At 35.6% G+C, this 21,795-nt stretch overlaps 1 protein-coding gene across 3 annotated transcripts in view; it reads right to left on the reverse strand.

Moving 5' to 3' along the window:
* The window catches only part of CDH18 (cadherin 18), a 159,537-nt gene extending 141,475 nt beyond the window's left edge, over positions 1 to 18,062 (reverse strand). For 2 of the 3 annotated variants that reach the window (XM_041475911.1, XM_041475910.1), the window contains exon 1: positions 17,835 to 18,062. In XM_041475911.1, coding sequence (XP_041331845.1) covers positions 17,835 to 18,062 — 228 coding nt within the window. The remainder of the gene's footprint in view (positions 1 to 17,834) is intronic. The other variant, XM_041475913.1, reaches the window with a different exon arrangement.
* Positions 18,063 to 21,795: the final 3,733 nt, after the last annotated feature.

A 21,795-nucleotide genomic window follows, 5' to 3' on the forward strand; every position in this document is an offset into this window, starting at 1 on the left:
TCTTAATTATTTGTCTTTCTGAATCATATATATATACACACACATAACAGGGCAATGTTCTGCTGTACTCTGCAAACACACAATACAAGGTCATCAGAAAAAATTCATCACTTCTAGAAAAGACAGCAGAAGTTTTTACTGAGGTGACAGTTATGGAGGAAATTTCAAATACAATTTTGAACTCATATATATATATATATGAGTATATTTTGAACTCATCGAGTGCAATTTTATCTCCTGCCCAGCATTTCAACAAAGTGGTGAGTCTTCCCTAAATACTTGGTGATCCTCCCATTTAGAGGAGTTGCATATTTTCTCATTTTTAATCAAATCATAACAAAAGCTTCTTTTCCCTTTTGAGCTACAAAGCAGAACATAAAGGAAAAAATCTAGAGCTGTTAGATATTTGTACACTGCTGAATACTCTTAACCCAGTATTTTATATTTTTTAACTTTTTGTAAAAAGGCAATATTAAAACTGTGAAAGGTAATGCCAGTCATTAGGACTCCTTTTCCAATAGATACTATTGGAAATGCTACAGTACTGAGTCTTATTTAATTAATAATCCTTTCCATTGTTCTGAAAATCCAAAGATCTCAGAGAGCTGACAGCATACTTTAAATTATGGTTCAATTACAGTTAAATTATGATTCAAAAACTGAAGTGAGTAACTTAATGGTAAATAAATCATGAAGCTAAAACTGATTTGAAGTCTTAGTCTCCTTTCACAGTCCTCATGCTTCCAATTCTGTCTGTTATTTCCAACTTGCCAAGTTAGTTTTGCACATAATTGTTCCTTGTTCTCTCTACCTGTCTTGTGCAATGACTCGCTATTGATCAGTGTGGTGTTGTTCTGGCTGCCCTGAGCTATGAGAGAATGCACTTCTGCACTGCTCCTCATGGCAGTCTGAGACCTAAGAGTCTACTTAGGAACTTAGCACTACCCTTTAGGAGTGCTCCAGTTGCTGCCTCCCTCCACTGCTACCCTGTACTCAGAATACCACATAAATCCTCAAGGCAGAGGGAAAGGAAAAACATTAATAGGAAATTTAACTTATTTCAACATGATGAGCATTTGTGAAAACAAAAGAGGAAATAATCATAGTAAGCATCCAAAATTTAAACACATCAACCCACAAAATAAAGTAGCTCCACATAAGACAATATTCACATCCAATCTAAAAATGTCATGCCACAATCTGACCCATAAAAGTATTCTTGACACCTATGATAGAATGAGAAACAAAAAGGAACAGTGAAATCTATACAGCACGTGAAACTAGCCTTCTTGTCACACATTCTGTTTAGTTTAAGCAGGACAAGAAAAACTGTACTCCTAAAATACACATTTAATTTTGCAGTCATATAATTAAATTAAGAGTTGCACTGGTGCTTATTTTTCCTTCCCCATGTAGAAGTTCATAAATATGTACAAACAAACGTCATTAGTTCTCAATTTCCCTCCTTGTCAGGAAAATAAATTCACTATTAAAGGCCATAAATCAAGACATTTGCAACCTTCCTGATCAACAAACATGATAACTAATTAATCAAGTTCTATTTGTTGTATGTCTCACATACACAATTAATCCAGCCACACAGCTTCTCAGCGTGTCCTCTGCTGGGCATCCCATCTCTGCAGAATGGGTGAGAATTGTTCCTTTACACTCTGAAACTCCCAGTGTATGAATAACACAGATTCTTTTATCCATTACCTCATCCAGATCCTGCTACTGCCACATAACAAAGACCTATCAAACAAAAGTCAATTCCAAATTTAGCTTTTGACTGTCAGCTGAATGTTAACAAAAACAAAGCATTGCTTCGATGCTTAGGAAATTTTCTCAGGTTAGTCAGGGTTCTGTAAAATTCTCAGAAATACTGATTATGATGAAGCCCAAAACTTTAATATTTTAATTTCATTTTTTCAGAACTCTAATATCTCAGTTTTGCAATTCGTTTGTTTAACTTGAAAAGGAACAAGGAAAAAAAAATAGTGACCCACAGATACGGGAACTTCAAAAGAATTACAAAAATTTTTCTCCAAAGGCATTAAATACAAGCCATCTATTTTATTCTCACAGGTAAGCATTTTAATCTGTTTCGAAATTCAAACATCTCCTATAACTAACAGAAATCCCAAAGACATCCATGTTTCTGGTAAAAGGGACAGAAAACAGTGACTCAAAGCAGAAGGTCTTCAAAAAGGTGATGGAATATTTTAACCAAACAAGTTCACTGTAATTTCATGCCTGAAATCTGGCTGGTCTGAGATTACGCTCTACAGACACTGCATAGTGACCCCTTGGGTCTTTCTACACTTGTACTTTGTCTTGCTTCTGTAAGCTCTGTTCTGTATTTCCAATGCACTTTTGCTCCACACATGATATAATTCAGCGACTAACAGAAGAGAAACCAAACTTTACATGTCACCTTATAACCACAAATGCTTCCATGAAACATCTTACCATACAAAGCTAAGTCATGTTTTCCCTTCTGGGAGAGCTTCACACACTTAATTTGTAACTGGTTGCTGTCAAAAATTCTTCAGAGGGTGCATGAAACAAGTACCAGGTAGGACATGGATTTTAACATGCCATTACATTGTACACAATTCCCTACAAATGTGTCAAAATCATCAAATACAACTTAGAGGAAAAAATCCAATGATTTTCCATTTACATCAGCTGAGAAGCCAGTCTGCAATTCAGATTATTTTCACATTAGTGTAGTTTGCTAGAGTTTTCTCAGAAACTCAGTGTAACTGCATAAACTTCTATAATATGCTAATTACATTAGATGTTATTAATTATCACAGGAGATGCTACACCTACTCTCTAGAAAGCTGCAGATCTCCTATACTTTAGTGCTTATGTTCTCTTAACAAGACAATAGAGATACATCTTTCTCTCTGCACGGAATCTGCACAAAGAAGAAGAAAACAAGGAAATGGGAGGTGCAGAGCTCCCTTTTATACTGCATGACTACCTGTTAATTATAGGCTTCAGTGGAGTGATGAACACTTCAGGGTAAAACTCTGCTTGTTAAAGTCCCTTGTTTTGTGTTCTTGGTTTATGCCTTCAGACATATTTGAATAGACACTGGTAGCAAGTCTGCATCTATCTAATGTAAAGTACATTTGTCTGTTGTGGTGACACAATCCAGGAAAGCTGAAAGCCACTCCATGTGTAAGACTTCTTTTTTTCTTTTAATTAATATATGCTGGAATGGGGAGAAGGAGTTTCTTGATATACGGGGAACTAATCTTAATTTCAAGATTCAGAAAAATTCTGTGAAGGTGAATTAATTATTATCTCCCATGAATCTTTGGATGCAACACTGTAGGCAATACAAACCAAAATCATTCACATTTTTGCTATCTTGCTCGCCGTTAGCAGTATATGTAGATGTAATATATTAATGCAATATATAGTCTTGAAACATACATTATCTTCCTATTTAGTACTTTTCAGAATGAAAAAGGTTTTAAGAAAGGTGCATTGAATAGCTTTCTTTCAGCTTCTGGTGCCCACATACGTAATGCTCACATATTTATATAATCTTCCATGAAATGCCAGTGGAGCTGCAGTAACGTGAAGACTGAATCCTCTTAGCCTCCAAAGGGTGCACAAGCAGTTAGAGCAAGGTGAACTTTTGGAGTTACAGGTGAAACAATGCAAAGAAAGATAAGAAGAAGGAAATGTAGCCACAGATCACTGGAAAGTGGAAACTGCAATATGAGAAATTTCAGTAAGTGAGTGGAATCCAGCTGAATAATGAAGGCTGAGGAGAAAGCATTTCTGTAGATTATGAACAGATTTTCTAAGTTTGCCTGCACTTCCTTGATAGTACTGACAATGGGGGAGATACGCAGGTGTTAGAAAATACAGTAACTGGCAACAATTCAAGAGAGGGGAATACCATGAGAAATTAGGAACATTTCAAAAGAAGTTTATTCAAGGTAAATCAGAAGGTAAAGAAGGGCTGAAAAACTGGAACACTCTCCCACACAGAGAATTCTTTTCTGCACTTGGTATTCAAGAACTGAAACATTACAGATAATTTTTTTGGAATAAGACTATTGTCTTATTACAATTGTATATTCTCAGGTTGTTGGTTTTGTTTTGTTTTTGTTTTGTTTGTTTTGTTTTTTTTTTGTTTGGGGGGGAGGTTTGTATGTTTTGGTTTTGGTTTTTTTTGTAGCAGAGGGAGGGGGCAGGAGGGGAGGAGCATGGGAAGGATACTTATTATAGCTACCAGAAATGGGTCTTTCAATTTTCAAGAAATTTGAAGTTAATTTACTCAGTATCTACTGGGACAGAAGGGAAATTTCTGCATTCCCTCTGGGATGCCTGTGTGGCTTGATACTTGCATCACATTTCTACCTAGGGCTTTTTAAATCATGATTTCCTACAAAGGGATGACAAAGAAAAACATTTCTACTTAATGTCTTTTTTGTGAAGGAATCAGAAACATGACTCTAACCATCTGATTTCCAATCAAGTACATTTGTATATGCTGCCTAATTAGGTCATATGCATTCCTTCTGTACCTGGAATGGGGAAACCCTGGATGTTTAGAAAGATTGGGGAATGAGATGCTGGAAATCAGTGCTGCAGAAATGGACCTGGGGGTCCTGGTCGATGTCAAGCTGAACATGAGCCAGCAGTGCCCTGGCAGCCAGGAGGGTCAACCCTGTCCTGGGGGGCATCAGGCACAGCATGACCAGCCAGGCAAGATTGTTTCGCTCTGCTCTGCACTGGGGCAGCCTCACCTCGAGTGCTTGGGGCAGTTTTGGGTGCTGCAATGTAAGAAAAACATTGAGCTGTTAGAGCGTGTCCAAAGGAATCTATGAAGATCGTGAAGGGCCTTGAGGGGAAGCTGTATGAGGAGCAGCTGAGGTCACTTGGTCTGTTCAGCCTGGAGAAGAGGAGACTGAAGGGAGATGTCACTGCAGTTACAAATTCCTTGACGGGAAGAGGAGGGGCTGACAGTGATCTCTTCTCTGTGGTGACCAGTGACAGGACTGAGGGGGTGGCCTGAAATTGTGTCAAGGGAGGTGTAGGTCGCATATTAGGAAAAGATTCTTCACCCAGAGGGTGTCTGGGCACTGCAATCACTCCCCAGGGAAGTGCTCACAGCGCCAAACCTGGCAGAGTTCAAGAAGTGTTTGGACAATCCTCTCAGGTACATGGTGTGACTCCTGGGATATTCCTGCGCAGGGCCAGCAGTTGGCCTTGGATGATTGTAGTGGGTCCCTTCCAATCCAGCATATTCTGTGATTCTCTGATTTTATTAACCACTGCGATAATTATCAATATCCCTATTAAAGTTAGAGAAATATACTTGAGGGATGCACAGGTGTCACTTTAACAAAAACTATCACTTTCTGCAGTTGATTCACCAAGAGAAAAGTAATATATAATAGATGAAAATGGACAGCATAGTCCAAGATAAAAGTTAATAGCTCTTGAGCTATAAGTAAGAAAGGGACCACAGCTAAAACAAATTACAGAATTTTCCCCTAAAAGTGTTTTTATCTTGAACAAATATATAGGAGGAAGTGAACTCTGGGTGTCACTGGTTTAGAGGTTTCTCAGTGGGATCTGATTTTCTGACAGTACCTGGTATCTACACCCTAAAGTCAAAACTGGAAAGAAACAAATCAAACAAGAAAACATTACGATTTAATTCCTAAATAGTGCACTAAACTGGAGCTACTGAGTATCACTAGACACTTGTGAGACAGAAGAGTTTTTTTGGTTTGGGTTGGATTTTTCCCCCCCATAAACTGTTGTCAATATTTAAAGAAATACTACCATATACTGCATGTTTCAGCTTTTACTTGCAACCTGCATTAAAATTTTACATGCTCCTTATGATTAATGATTTAAATAAACTTTGAAGGAGTAAATTGTTAGTTTTCTTTAAGTATGAAATCCATTCCTTGTTCTTGGAAAGAATCACATCACTAAGTTTTCATGCAATGTAGACAGAAAATTGAGAAACTATTTCTTCCAAGTAAAATGTAACACAAGACTTGCTAGTGGTCTTTTAGACATGTAGAAGAAAGGTTTTCTAAGAAGGGAGTATGGACTGGAAATTCTGAATTCTTCACTCATACTCTCTGACAGAGGCAAGCTTGGAATAATGCTTAGTAACACAACAAACCCTTGTGATATAGGTGTATGACAGGCAAAAGTGATTTTTGTTAACATTTATCTGAGCTATTTGTATTTGTGGACATACTGATCTCATTTATTGAATGCATGGTCTTTCTGTCAATGTGCCATAGTTTTTACCTGATGAATTACCTCAATTCATTATTGAGAAACTAATTAGGAGCACTGATGTGGCATTAAATATCAAATAATGCTATACTCAGCAGTTTCACCAATTTCATACATGAACAGCTGCATTGTTTCCTTTATTTTTAGGCTGTCAACCTTTCTTTTTTTTTAGTTGGTCTTTTTTTGGTTTTTTTGGGGGGTTTTGTGGTTTTGGCAGCTTTTTTTGTATTACTCCTATTGCTTGTTGGAAGGAAGGGAAAGAAAGTAAAAAAAAAACCATTCCTGATTCATGTTACTTAAAACTGTCTAGGCCACCACCCAACCCACTTCACTTTTTTTTCAGCCAGAAGAGTCCTCCCCTATTCAGGTGTTTGTTACACTATTTCCAAAGGAATCCTTTCCCATAAAAAAAATCCCTTACCTAGAAAGACAACAGCTATAAAAGATTATAAAAATTCCAGAAATGGAATAGTTAATTGAAAACATGGAGTTTATCAAATAATGTGGCTAATAATCAAATTAGTGTCTTCTTACACAGAGACTGTCCTATACTTTAAATCAGCTTGGTAGCTCTTCTCTGAAACATTTCTTTTGCTGTGAAAAGAGATAAGAATATGAAGACCATGCTTTGCATTTGAGGTACAGGTGCACTGTGGTTTTAAAGAGTTTCTGGTAGGGTTTTTTCCCTTCCCAATGATTTCTAATATTCAGTTTGTTCATTGGATTGTTTCCAAGCACTTATCTGATGGAGTTTTATCTTAGAGATCATAGAACCTCACAGTGCTTTTAATGAGTGGTAACTGTTAAACAACTCAACTCAGCTGCTGCTCATGTGCCTCATTCTACCCTTATCTGTACTGAATTTCAGTCATTCTTGGAAGATCTTTCTGCTAGACTTCATTATGGTCAGTCTTTCTCTTTTTCTTGTCATCTTCATATAGTCAATAAAATTTGTCACCTAGTTATTTGTCACCTACCTGCTTCCTACAAATAGTTTAAAATGCTAAGTGGTATTGCTTTTCCCCACATTAAAGTTTTTGGATTTTTTGGAGATTGTTTTTTGTTTGTTTACTGTGTTGCTATAACTGCACACTTTGGTACTCAGGTACCAAAGTAGTTTTGTACATCTATACACCAAAGTTATTTAGTTAGGTATTTTTTTCTGGATTACCGCAGCAGGTATGTGTGATAATTACTGTTCATTTGTTGATTTTCTTCAGAGTCTCTCCCACAATGTCTCCGCTTGAGACCTCACCTTTGATGCATTCCTCATAAAATAACTGTTCAAGGTCTCCTAAAGAGATTAAAAAGCATTCATTTAGCTTTCCTGCAACAGTCTTGTTTTGTTTTCTTTAGATGTTTTATGTCCCAGAAGTGTCTTCTGTTACAGCAGCCTCTGGTAGGCTTCCAGATCCTGATGTTTCTAAGGAAGAATTTTTTATTGCCATTTTTGCCTCAAACTCACTTTAAAGGGTTTAAAGGGTTATTTTGCTTTACATGTAACATTTCTCAATCCTTTCTATTTCTCTCATTCGGAAACAGATTTTTCTTAGAGGCTGAGCCTTTATTTGCCCTCGCTACTGTATGATTTGGTCATTCCAACCTCCTTTACCCTTCATGTCTTTCTGCTGGGTATTTTGCATTAGCTTCATGCATTTCTTAAGTTTTGATTTAGTCCCTCTTTTTTAGATTGATGACTAGATAACTTATGAGGCAGACATTTTTTATGCTTAGACCCTTTTGATATTAGGGTTCAAGCTCAATGTAAAATTCAACCTGTGTTCCAGGGAGTAAGTGAAGTCTGCCATCATTGCTGCAATTTTCCTGTCTTGGAATCTATCTGAACACTCAACACATCATCAACAACTTTGTTATTTCCGTCAGTGCGATAATGATGATGTTCTCACTGTTTTAATATTACATCTGAAACATCCATACAGATGTTAGATGCTGCTTGATTATGTTGCCATGATTTCACTCAAAGTATTCAGAGAGAAAGTATTCATATATTTAGAGTGTGCAAACATTGCTTCTGCAATACTTCCAAATTCAGAATTAAACTTCTTTAAGCCACTATTGAGTTTTACAATTAAGATTTATAATTAATACTAAGTAGTAATATATACATATATATATATATGGTAATAAACACCTATTAAAAAGCTTACTAAAAAAAAAGGCAAAAATCGACCATGCATTTCAAACTGTTTTTTTACTATGGACATTTATATTTAATGGACATTTATATTAGCTATAAATATTTCTATTTGCTTTGCAAACATATACAGGAACCAGTACCTGAACAGGCTTTCTTAATGTAATGGAGGATATTTGTTTGTTGGATAGCACCTCTTTTATCAGTATCACAAGAATGTTTCAAGTGGGACTTTTGAATATTATGAAAAGATCTCTTCAGTAGAACTGTAATTATTAGTATGTCTTTCATATGAAACTTTGAAAAGCTCTCTTTTTTTATACTGACAGCTTAAGTATACATTATTATAATTCACAAGAAGACAATAAAAGCCCCACATTTTGGCAACAGTTAAGATTACACATATCGGACAACAAAACAGACAAGGACATGCAATGATTTCATGCCACACAAATTTGTACACTAAGCCTGACTTAAATCCAAAGTGTTAGTTTATGAATACAGACTATTAACTCTGATGATTGGAATTTTTTTTGTTTGTAATCTGATGAAAAATTTTAAAATATTAGAAGAGCTAAAATGAAGACCTGATACAAATGTTTAAATATAGGACAGCTACACCACTATTCCTCAGTAACAGACTTAGGAAAAGCTCTTCTGCTGAGTTTTTTCCCCAAGGCCTTTAATAGCAACTCGTTGCAGAGAGACACTTCTGTAACTGTTCTATGTCCTGTCTTGAATAGCTCCATACAGGCAACCTGTCTTAGCAAACGACAGTAAAATTCTGGAGAGAACAGACTTTTTAGCAAATGGACCCAAGATCACAGAAATACAAAGATGACTTAAAATTATTCTGCTCTAATCTCGGATGTAAAGATTGATCACTGCTCAGGTTCTTGACTGTAAACTATTGTTTACAGATTGTGCATAATCTGAATGTAGACCTCACCTCTGCACTTTATTTCCAAACAAAGATGCTTGTGCTCTTCTTATTGTTATTTAAAATATGTCTAAATTGCAGATTATAAACTTGAGGGAATAATTATTTAAATGAGAACTAACTGCTTGCCAAGAACCAACCAGAGCTAATCCAGCTAGGTAGAAAAAAAATTAAAAAACCCATTCTGAAATAGTGCTTTCATGTTTTTATGGGCTGGAGTTTTCCACTACAATAAGGAGAAAAACCTAGTTCATTTTAGAAATTAAACATTTACAGAGACACTTGATCTCAATATTCATCACTGTGATTTTAGTTTCAGAGATTGTGTGTTATATGATTAGAAATGACAGAGAACTTCTAGATTGAAACCTTAGTTCTCCTGCTTTGCTTCTTATTGTCTCATACATTTTTATTGCCATTTAAAAATGTGCATGTGTTCTAGAAAAAAAGAAATTACAATTTGGGCATTAGACACAAATTTTCTATGAGATTTGAAGGATAACATCTAGCCAGTGTAACTTCTAAGGCAGAGAAGCAATTACTGAGAAGGCACCACATTCAAAATCAACAAATCTGAGTAATTATCTTTACAGATGTACAGAATATGGTATACAAATCACCCTTGGCTACCTCCACTGAGTCTAGAAACATTGCAGTCTCATATTCACCTTCTTCTCAGACATTTTGAGATTAATTAATAAACTACTAGACCTAAAATTCCTATTCTGTTACAGCATCTTCACCTTAGAAAAGCAGGCCAGAAAAGCATGTTCTGCATGGTTTCATTTGTGACATAGGTCTAGATGAAAAGAGACCTAATTTTGATGTTCAATTTACTTCACCTTTTTGAACTTTGGTAGCTTGTTATACAGAAAACAAAATTATTTAGACTATAGTTTGAATCATTCAACAAAAGTGTTCCTGTCAGTGTTTAAACAAGCCACATCCAGACAATATGTAATTTTACAAATATATTCTGAATGTGTTCATAAACTATACTGAAGAGCAAACTGATGTAGCAAAATCTTTTAAAAGACAACAAGGCATGTGGGTGTTGAAAGTTACACACACAATGAACATGAAGGAGCACCTCTCTTAAAATAATGTCAAGAAGATACTTGAGAACTAACTGACGTGCTAATTCACACTAGAGTTTATCAGCATATTTTTAGCTTCATTATCTATTGATTTACAATTAGATTGTAAATATCCTTTGAAAACAAAGTTTTCAAACTAAGATCCTGATTAGTATAAAAATATGCAGAATTATCTTTGTTTCCTTATTGCTACATCTGATGGATGTAATTGCTGTAACACCTCTTTTTAATGTTTTTATTTATTTGTTTGTTTTTCTGGTTTTGGTTTTTTTTTTTTTAAAGTCTTTTCTTTTTTAAACATATACCAATTATATGGCCATTTTACACAGAGTTCATATAAAGACTGTCAGAGGTTAAGAGGCTGTGCATTCAGAGTATGGCATGAGCTAAAGATGCAATTACACAGCAGGTATGTTGTACCATATCAACTTCATGGTGAGTCAGTCTTGGCTGGCTCCTATATCACCAACCCAGTGCTCTCTCAGTCTTCCTTCCTGAGATCATAGAGGGAGAAAATGAGATGAAGCAAAGTTCATAGGTTGGGAGAAAACGGAAAGGTCACTGACTAGTACCTATAACACATTTAACATGAGGAAATTGAATTAAATTTCCTGGCAATTAAAACAGAGTTGGATGTTGAGGGAAAAAAAGAAAAAATTAGAAACAACTCCCCACACCCAATTTTTTCCCAAGTTCACGTTCAGTCCTGACTGGTCTCTCTCTTATCCCCTGGGGGCACAGGCAGATGGGGAATGGGGGTCTGCGGGCAGCCCACAGCAGCTCCCCTCTGCCTCCTCCCTCCTCACATTATCCCTGTTCCAACGTGAGCCCACTGCAGGGGCCGCAGGGAAAGCGCAGCCGGGCCGGGCTCTCTGCCAGGCCGCAGGGCCATCCCTGCCGGCTCTCTCCTGCCCCGTCCCTGCTCCCGCTGTCCCCTCGGGGCTTGCAGGGCTGTTTCTCGCTCTCTTCCCCTGGCTCAGCCGGGCAGCGTTTTGCCCTCCCTTGCCCAGGCTTTCCCCGGGGCTGAGGGGCTCAGCCGTGCCCTGCGCTGGGGCCGCTGCAGCCGCCGGCACCGCCTGGGGCCGGCCCGGGCAGCGCCGGCACAGCCCCGGCGGCAGCACTCCGAAACCAATTCGTGACCAAAGTAAGAAAAAAAAGAAAGGCGGGAACAAGGCTAGGTAGGAACAAGGCTGGATTTTCTCTCAAAAAAATTGCTGCTAAACCATTTAAGTGAGAAATAGCAGTTCCACACAAAAGATGTTGGTTTCATCAGCTGTCGTTCAGTGTAAAGAAGAGGTAAAAGTCATGGAACTTGGCTGCTGGTGTGGCAAATCCATTAAAGAATAAGAAGTAAAACATATATTAGGAAAAAAAAAAGAAAAAAAAAAGGAAGAAAAAAAAAAGGAAGAAAAAAAAAAAAAGTTCTTCAGTCCATAATAACTTCAGGGAAGATTAGATCACCTTGACAAAATTATTTTGAACCATTAATTTAAATAACAGTCTCACATAGAGAGCTGATGTTTTGCAATATAGAACTGACAGACTCTATAAAGCTTCCTTACAAAAACAGTTATTACTTTGACATATTAGTTTTAATGTAGCTGTTTTGACATAAAAGAGCCAGTTTCTTTTTGGTGCAATTTCATATCGACTTAAAGGAAGTTAAACAAGGTAAACACTTTATCCTGTGTCTTTGGACTAGGACTGAACTTCAATATGTTCATGCTGTTCTGTTTCTTTGGTTATCAAGTCAAAATGCCCCTGTCAGTGCCATGCTTCAGGAAACCTCAGATATAGGTGGACACACTGGAATAAAGTCAGACTGATCTGGCTGATGAAAGGTCTCCTCTTGAATCTGATTTTCCCCCAAATGGCCTTTGAATATTTAGAAATTCCACAAAAAAAAAAAAAAAAAAAAAAAAAAAAAGGTCCACAGCATTTTACAACTTGTAGAATTCAAGTAGTATGCCTTTAACTTTTAAATGTGAAGCCATTAACATTTCTCAAATGAAAGTAGGAGGCAGCAAAGTTGTCTATGCAAGAGAATTCAGGACAAAACAAGTACATATGCATGCCTTTTTATTTGGGAAAGTTTGGGTTTGGAAAGAATATTGAGTTAGCTTTTTGTAAAAAATTCAGTAGAAAAGGAGACAGCTAATGTGATATAGGGCCATATAATGCTGTGCTATACTGACATAAGGTTTACTGTTCATGTTGTTCTTGCTACTACATTTTCCCTAGGTATAGAGGAAAATTAATTTATATAAATACATTATTTGTGAAACTAGAAATCTAAAAGGTAGAAAGTGAGATGCTTGTTATTTTGAGAAGTTGTTTTTCTTGCTGATGACACTTGTCTATCTTCATGCAGAGAAATGGCTAACAAATCATGTGCAAAATATTTAGACTATGTCATCTAAAATTTCTTTACAATTTCGTATGAAATAAAACTCCTTTTTATCAAAATACATTTTGTAACTACTTGTTTGTGCTAAAAATGCTGGAACATCTGATATATTTTATTTTATGTAAACCTCTAAAATCAAATAAAAATTTTAATTGTTAAACTCCAATTTTGTTCTTTTCCTTGGCACTTATTCTAAAACATATATGATGTCCCCTTACTGTCATTAAATCAGAGATGGGAAATTCTCTTGATCTGGTCAGGGAAGATTAGATTCACTGTCTTGTATTAGAACTAACTTATTGCAATAACATGTCACATATTACTTTGAAAAAATAATTTTGAATGACAAGTCTGTTAAGCTGTATTTATGTTTTCAAGAATGAAATGATGAATTAAAAGAATTGCTATCTTGTAAATCCAATATAACACTTGGGATTCTTTTCCTAATCTAACTTTCAGTACAAACATTTCAAGACACATTAAAAATTGATACTTTCTTCTCCTGTTTCCTATATTCACACTCATTTCCAATGGTTCCATACATCCTTATCTCCTACATCAACACGAATCTGTAACTGTTTTTGCATTACAGGTAAACATGTAAGAACTAAGTGAAGTGCCATCCCCCAAACTAGGGAAGAAAAAAGCAGTTGAAAACCAATGCAGATCTGAATACCTGAACAGTCATTCGTATTTACTTTTCAGAAGTCATCTGAAGTGGATTAAGAGATCTAGGTTTGGTATTTCAGAGATCCAAAGGGTTCACTTATAAATTTTCAGTCTTGTGCATCACATTCCTCTGTTATTCAGTCTTAATAGCATGACTTACTCAGCCCCAAATCCATGGTGACCTTCATTTTATCACTGCTTATTTACTTCCCTCTCCAAAGAAAAATCACAGCAAATATGTAGTTATGACTTGCTTCCAGTACAACTGTTTTTTAGAAATGTCCTTTTAAGAAGGAGCAGACTCTCTGGAGACAGAGGTGTGAACGTTCATAATAAAGGATGTAATGGACTGAAGCACGTAGTCTTCTTCACTTATTTCCTAAAATTCTTTATTTGCTATTTTTCCAAATGTTGAGACATGAGTTATCTAACCTGGAGATATGCAGAAAATGCAAGAGAAATGTAAACAATGTCAGCTATGACAACTGAGAAATGTAAAAACTTGCAGTACTACAGCCCAAGTTTTTGTAGATTTCTGCAGGAAAATCTTCATTCCTCTGAGCTGGTGCAGTAGGTAGCTGACTCATCATCAGATCCTAGTGCATTCACTAACCCTGCCCCTTTCTGCACTCATGGCTATTATTTCATTCGAAATTTACATCAGCAACACACAAAAGACAAGAAGTCTCATATAACTGAAAGCTCAGTCTGTGCATTCAAGTTACTTATCTGAGACAATGATATTTTATTTTCCTTACTCAAATTTCCACAGATTCTGCATTGCAAACACACCCACACAGACACAGGCACACATACTTGCACCTGCAGGTGAATAGACTCTCTGTAACTAACACTTACAGATACCACTGATCATTTAGAAGTTTTCCAGAAACCATCCACAAATAATCAATAATTTTGGAGAAAGAAGTCATTGTGATTTTAAACACTTTAAAGATATCTTTTGAAATACAAAACTATTTTTTTGGGTTCTTTCATCAGCGAAACATACTTTGAAACACTGAAGACTTATCCCACACGCAACAGCAGGGAACCCAATAATCTGAGAACTGCAGACAATGTCTACAAAAGGATCATTTTCCATTTCTACAATAAGCTAATCTTTCCAGGACCTGTGTCTCTCCATGTTCGTAGAAAACCTTGTGAGTATGGTTAAAAGGGATTAATTATATACAGAATTCTCCAAATGACACTTTCTTAGAGAAAAGGAAAAATAACTGAGGAATGGAAGGATGCTTGATATTAAAACATAATGATATTTTGTTGTCCTAACACTGTTGTTATGATGATGGCAGTGAATTAATCCATCCTCTTGACAGTCATTTCACAGTAAGAATGAGAAAGCTTACAATTTTCTTTGCAGGCCACTCTATTCTTGTCCTCACTGTGCATTTCCATGACAATGACTGTGAGCATTATAACACCATTGTACATAATGACTCTGCTTTCTGTGATGTTACTCCCAAATTGGGTGTGAAATATGTGAAAGGACAGATCTGAAATGGCAGAACTCTCACCAGTGAAGCAGAGTAGTCTACAGAATTAATAATTGACAGAATTGACAGGATGCTGCCACCCAACAGAAGCCTGGAATTGATGGGCACTGACTTCCTTTATCACTGAGGGACTTTGTGTGAAAATTACTTGTCAAATTAAAGGCATGTAAAATGAGACCTTGATGAGGTGTGTACAATTTAATGCAACATTAGTAAAAAAATCTATTTTTCTAAAATGTCTGATTTTTGTGTTAAATGACCACTACTGAAATTTTGCTAATTACTGATATTATGACAGTCTCAGTTCAGGCTTTCCCCCTGGCTTTTTTTTTTTTTTTTTTTTTTTAGAAGTCTATGCCTGAGCTAATATAATTGATCTTTTCTTCAAATCAGGTCATCAGAATAATCAAACCAAATGAAAAATAGAGTACAGTTGCTTTCAAGTTCCACAAAGCTTTTGCAAAGACAAGTTTACTAATGTTGTGAAGTACTCACAGTAGAAAATTATGATCACCAGAGGGAATTATTTGAGGAAAATGGGAGAAAAACTGGTAAGTACAGAGGGAGAAATGTCCTCAGACAAGGCATGCAGTCACATTTTGACCACAAAGGATTGAAAGAAATTCTATTCATTGATCTCTGTAAATGTGACATTAATAGAGTGGTCAGAGGATGAAAGCAAATATATAATAGGATCATAAGAACATAAAATTGAAAGGGACCATGCTTTAGCTCACTGAATCTAGGCTTCTGTTCTGGCATGCAGTCATGTCTATAAATGCTTTCATAAAGACAAATATGCTGTACTTTGAAACACCTTGAGATTTTATATTTTCTCTTCCTGTTAGTAGCCTCTTTCAGAATCTGACTTATTCTTGTTTTCACTCTAAATTTACTAAATGTTAATTCTAAATTAACTCACAGTCACAAAACCTTATTTTTTCAAGTAAAATTGCAATCAACCTAAATAGCTTTTATTTTTCATTGTGCTTTATTCAGAGGTGTATTTATTGACTATTATATGCCCTCTTCTATTATTTGTGGAAATAATTAAACAAACATATTTTATTGTCCATTACTATCCCAGCCATAATGTTCAATTCTTTCTGTACAGCTTCACATATAAATCCATTTTTCTTGGCTAAAAGTAACCAGAATAGCAAATAGGTCAACATTATTTTCCACAATGGCTTCAGTGCCCTTTATCCCTGTTCTTTATATATCAGTTTTTGCAGCTTTCTATCACATTCACCTTCTTTAAGGCACGACACTAGATCTGGTAACCAGCTCTTTCTCTTCAGCTCTCAATTACAATAAATCACTAGTGTATAACAGAAATTCATTACATTGTTCTGTATTCCCAAGGTTTACTCCCTATTTCTATATCCAAACCATATTCATAATATCTAGCTCTTTCCATACAATGTTTTGATTCTCCTGCATAGCTTTGCATCAACAAAATTTTTGCAAATTTTTTTCTATTCCAGAATCATTTATGAAAATGTTAATCCGTGTAAAGCAGTCTGAAGGCATATCTCCTCATCCCCTTATCCCTTTTAAAAGCTTCTCTTTCAATGCAAATCATTACCTCCATTTGGAAAGGTCCTTTCTCAGTTTACATTTCCTTCACATATCCCAATAATTTTAGGCATTCTGAAATACTTAGTAGTTTACTAAGTTTGGCATAACACAGTATTTTTTCAGCCTTTGTGTTAACAGTCTCTTAAATAAATTTGTTCCACTTCCTGTTTTTACTTCAGAATATACTGTTCAAATTTGGAAGCCTTCACTACCAGACATCTGTGATTTCAGAGGCTACTGGTTCCCTTGCATCACTTTCTACAATACAATTTTCAGAATTTCTAATTTCAAGGGAAACTAAAATGAAATAATTCTTTTTTTCCATGCCTTCTTCCCCATTGCCCTCATATTCTATGTATTTATCTGATTTCATTAAGAAAATTAAGACTCATATAGATTATCTAATAGAAAAATTCTATCATAATGCAGCAAGACAGTCTTCAAGGAGAGCAAAACTTCCTCTGTCATGTATCATGGGTTAAAGTTATATAGAGAGTTGTGTGTTATTTAATGCAAGTTAACACCTAAGCTCTACAGACAACATTACACATGATGAATCAGACTTCAGCTGGCCAGGCTTCAGTTCAATTACACTAGTCTGAACATTATGTCTGAAGCTCACTCTATATATCAGAACATAAATGCAGGGCTTGTTCTCACAGACTTCTGAGGAACTCTAACAAGCAACACGCTTCGTATCTCATCATATGAAAAAGGCCACAGAAGATTTTCTTTTGGAGGAGACCTTTTCCACCCTACACTCAGTGGAATGAAAGCTATGGAGCTTAGTCTGCATTTGTAATATTCCCTGAAGCAGAACTGAATATAATTCTGAAATAGTCTGGAAAAGCCATTAGCAGGGACCCCATGCATTTAGGATTCTGGAAATTGATGTAACAGGATCAACTGCACACACTGTGTTTAGCTGAGCTCAGAAAAAAACCTATTTTATCATATTTTAGTATCTTGATCCTATATACTTTTATTTATCCTTTTGATAATAAACACAGTATTCACAGGCAACTGGCAAGTTCACTGTAAATATATGTAGCAATCCAAGAGGAGTCTTCCCTTAAAAGAGGAGGTGCCATCTAAGGTGATAAATGAACTGCCTCTTATCAGTGCCACATTTCAGGGAACAGAAAAAACAAACCAAACCAAAAGAGATCAACAGCCTTACCTTTCCTACATACTGAGGATCTGGTCCCATGTGTTCTTCTAAAACAAAGAACTGATTCCACACCCATCCACGCTTTGGACGATGATGCACTTCTGTTTCGCCTTCTATGTGCTTGGTTTGGTTTCTGGTCACCTTGATGGAGCCATGGTGAGCAGCTCCATAACACCTCTGTACAAAACAGAGACAAACTAGGACTGGGCAGATACAAGATGTACTTGTAATTCTCATTGTAGGATAAGATTCCTGTTCAAGGTTTTCTTTCTCTTGTCTTTTTCAGCTGTAATCCTTCAATAAGTTCCCGAGAGAGAAGGTGAAGTCTGCTTCAGAAATACAGTCCAAATTGGGTTTTTCTGCTTGTTCATGGTTTAGCTGCCCATTTGGGAAAGCTCAAATTATATTTACATTATGAAAAGCTGACTGGAAAAATTGGTATTTCTTCTGAGGTCTTCACAATAGAGTTCCACAGCCGACCATTTTCTATCTAATATGAAAAGGAAAGAAAGACACTTACTCATCACTAAAAGTAGCAATTTTCAGGTTTCTGACCTTAGATTACACTCAAAGTTGTACTAAGCACTCAGTCAAAGACTGTCTTTGGAACTAAAATTTCATTTCAATCCTTCCTGTAAAAGCATTTCCTCATTGTTTATGTTAAATACAGTAAGACAGCATGGCTCCCACAAGCTGTGAAAACACTCATAATTAAAACCTGGATGATTCAGAATAGTTCCTTTGGCTTTCACCTACAAATCATTGACCTGGTCTGGCAGTAGAACAAAATCAGTTCTACAGTGTCATTAAACAGCGATCGCTAAATCATGTCACATGAGTTTTTGATGTTCTGTACATCACACAGATATCCAGCTTGATGAAAAATATCTTGTCTATAAAGGGTTTTGAAAGAATGCCATCAAAATGGTCTTTGAAAATTCTGAGTCCATACTAGAGCATACTGACAGGAAGCTTCAGTCAAAATGTGCATTTTTACACCTTGTGCTTAATATAAATTCAAACCAGTATCATTTAGGATATCATAAAATTATGTCATACTGATAGGAAGTTCATGTTGTTTTGATATCAGTATTTTCAGTATACTGACAATAATTTCTCAACCTCAAAAAGGGAAATGTAACCTCTTTTATTACAATAGTAAAATGTGAATATATGTGGAAGTTGATGTAGTGCTTAAAGCCAAGTACCTTGAAAGGAAAATATTTCTTCAACCTTAGAAAAACAGTTACATTAAAGTAACCATTTGTTCAGTTATCTGATGATGTCAAAGATTATCTCCATATCAGTCAGTACATCAGGAGTCTGAAAACATGCAACTGAAACTACAAAAATTGGACTCTTCCAATAGTGTTCTTCTTTGAGTATCATAAAGGTATATAAACAGAAACATAAGCTACATAAACAAAAACAAAATTAAACTAATTTTGTTTCTAGGTTTCATAGGAACCCAACAGAATAAATTCAAAATCCCTAAAGAAGAATCAAAAAACAATTTAGAAATCAGACAGAAAAAATACTGCAGTGGAAGAAAATTTATTAGGTGTCTTTTGGCTGCAATTTTTTTGAACATATGTTTCTTTCAAGTCCATAGTAATAATGGAATCCCAAACCTCCTGGCTGAAAACAATTCCTCATCAGAACAATGGAAGAATACTTCAAGACTACTGTGCGTTAGATATAGACAGAAAGGACATATTTTCCATTGCTAGTACTCAGTTCAGAACAGTGGGTTTTGCTGAAGAGAAGAAAGAACCTCAGTCTCTTGTGGTTGTACAGGAGCTCAAAAAGAAACTCTTTATGGCATTTTGAACTGAAGAAGTAAATTTTTAGACATCTAGCATTATCCTACTTCTTGTTTCCAAAGCACTGTAGTCTCCCCTCAATCCCTATGAAGTCCAAGACAGCATTCTCTTACAATTCTGGCATTCCATGTCTGAAAAGATTTATACAACATGATGAATTATTCTTTCTTATAAGTTCAAATGTGATTCAATAGGATTTTTGTTTACGGTTAAATGTTGTATGATGTCTAAGTTATATCAGGGATGAAATCCAGACTCTCTGGGTCTCACATTTGTTTCTGGGTATATTATGCTTCTTGCTTAGTTTCCTTGCCTTTCTGCATTATTTGCTGATTCATGTTAGAAATAATTTTTTACCTTGAGGCATGCAGTTTCCTTGTATAGATTTCTATATATGCAGATGATCTATTTAAATAGATTACTCATCATTATGATTTAGATGTACATTAAAATTAAGAAGTGTCTCACAAAATATTAACACTTTAGTTTTATCTGTTCAAAAGATAAATTTTTCTTCCCTTTGTTTCCAGCCAGAGAAGTGCCTGGGAGCCATTCATAAGACCACAGGCAGCAGGTAATAACTTACAAATTATATGTAAAGTGCATTGAGATTTCTCAAAATAGCACATTTAAAATATATTTTAGATTATTACTACTAAAACTTACTTTAAAAAATCATCTGTGGGAATAGTTGTGATGGAAAATTTTTGCCTCATAAAAATGCACATATGAGTACAGAAGCTACCAACAAATCAAGATTTACTAAACAGAACTTTGTTTCTCTTCCCTCTCAGAAGTCAGAAGTCATCCATAGGAAAAAAAAACCCAACAAACAAACAAACCAAAACAACCCAGATGGAGCCTGCAAACTGTTATGCCACAGTCACATATAAGCCAGAACAAATATAAGGATATATTGTATTAATATATATGTGTATATACGTGTATAACATATATAATGAATAAGATATATTTGTATTATAATATTAAATATAATATTCAAATATATTGGAAAAAAAATAGATAAAAAACCAGCAAAAATATTATGGTCTTTTTCATCTTAAAAAAAGGTTTGTTCTTCTTAGCATTAACTAGGAGGCAATACATTTTTATTTAGTAAAACCACTATTCTATTAAATTCAGTTAGGAGATTTAATTTTAATCACCTGAACCCAAAATCAAAGTTTTAAAATCCTTTATTCTGAACAAATATACTTATCAGTAATAATAGTAATAATAATAATAATAATAATAATAATAATAAACAACAACAACAACAGGAAAAAACCTTGCAATATCTACTTCCTGTTATACTCAGAAGTTCATGCCTTCAACAGTTCCTGAATTGTACATGAAGCCTAAAGAATCATTTCCACAAAGACAAATCAGCAATCAAACAGGAGGGGGTTTAAATGTCAATTCTTTGAAGTGTTACACCTCTGGTAAACATCTTTAAAGCCAAAGCCTAATTAATGCTCAGTACAAAGGTCCTTATTCAGCACTCTCCTACTAAAAGTCTAGAATAAGCATTTAATAAAGAACTGACACCCGCCCCAAAAGAAACCTCAAATCTACCTTGAAGACAGCAGAGAGTGTCTACAGGGGGAAGGTCAGATGGAAACAGTTCACACAGTTAACACAGAGGAGACAGTAAAACAAAGACTAGACAAGAAATAGAAGAAAAGCAGAGGAAAAAAAAAAAAAAAGAACTTTCTGAATTCCCTTGAATTGAAGCTAACATACTGAGATGCTGCCTGCTTATTGCTCTTGTCTGCAGCTTCAGAGTAAGTGTCTTGATTTATGGCTTTTGTTATAAAGATTCATGCAACTGCAGAGTAGACTTGTGTTATAGCCATCTCCTGGGAGCCCTCATGAAAATGAGTTGTGTAGCTCAAGAGACTGTCAGAGCAAGTTAAAATAAAAATAAATAATTAAATAAGATGGGATGGGAAAGTTCTACCAACATTGCTGGAAACCATTACAGCACAATAGTTACTGCTTAGTGTAAGACCCTATAATGAATTCCCAGGAAACAAACAGGAGCGTAGTGATGCAAAATGTGTATGTTTCACCACCATGAAGAGATGCATCCTTAGTAATGGGTACTTGTCCTGAATCTCAGTGTCCTCTGTCTTCCATCAAATTGA

Source organism: Pyrgilauda ruficollis, unplaced genomic scaffold, assembly GCF_017590135.1.
Source record: "Pyrgilauda ruficollis isolate IOZ18807 unplaced genomic scaffold, ASM1759013v1 scaffold37, whole genome shotgun sequence".
NCBI lineage: Eukaryota > Metazoa > Chordata > Aves > Passeriformes > Passeridae > Pyrgilauda > Pyrgilauda ruficollis.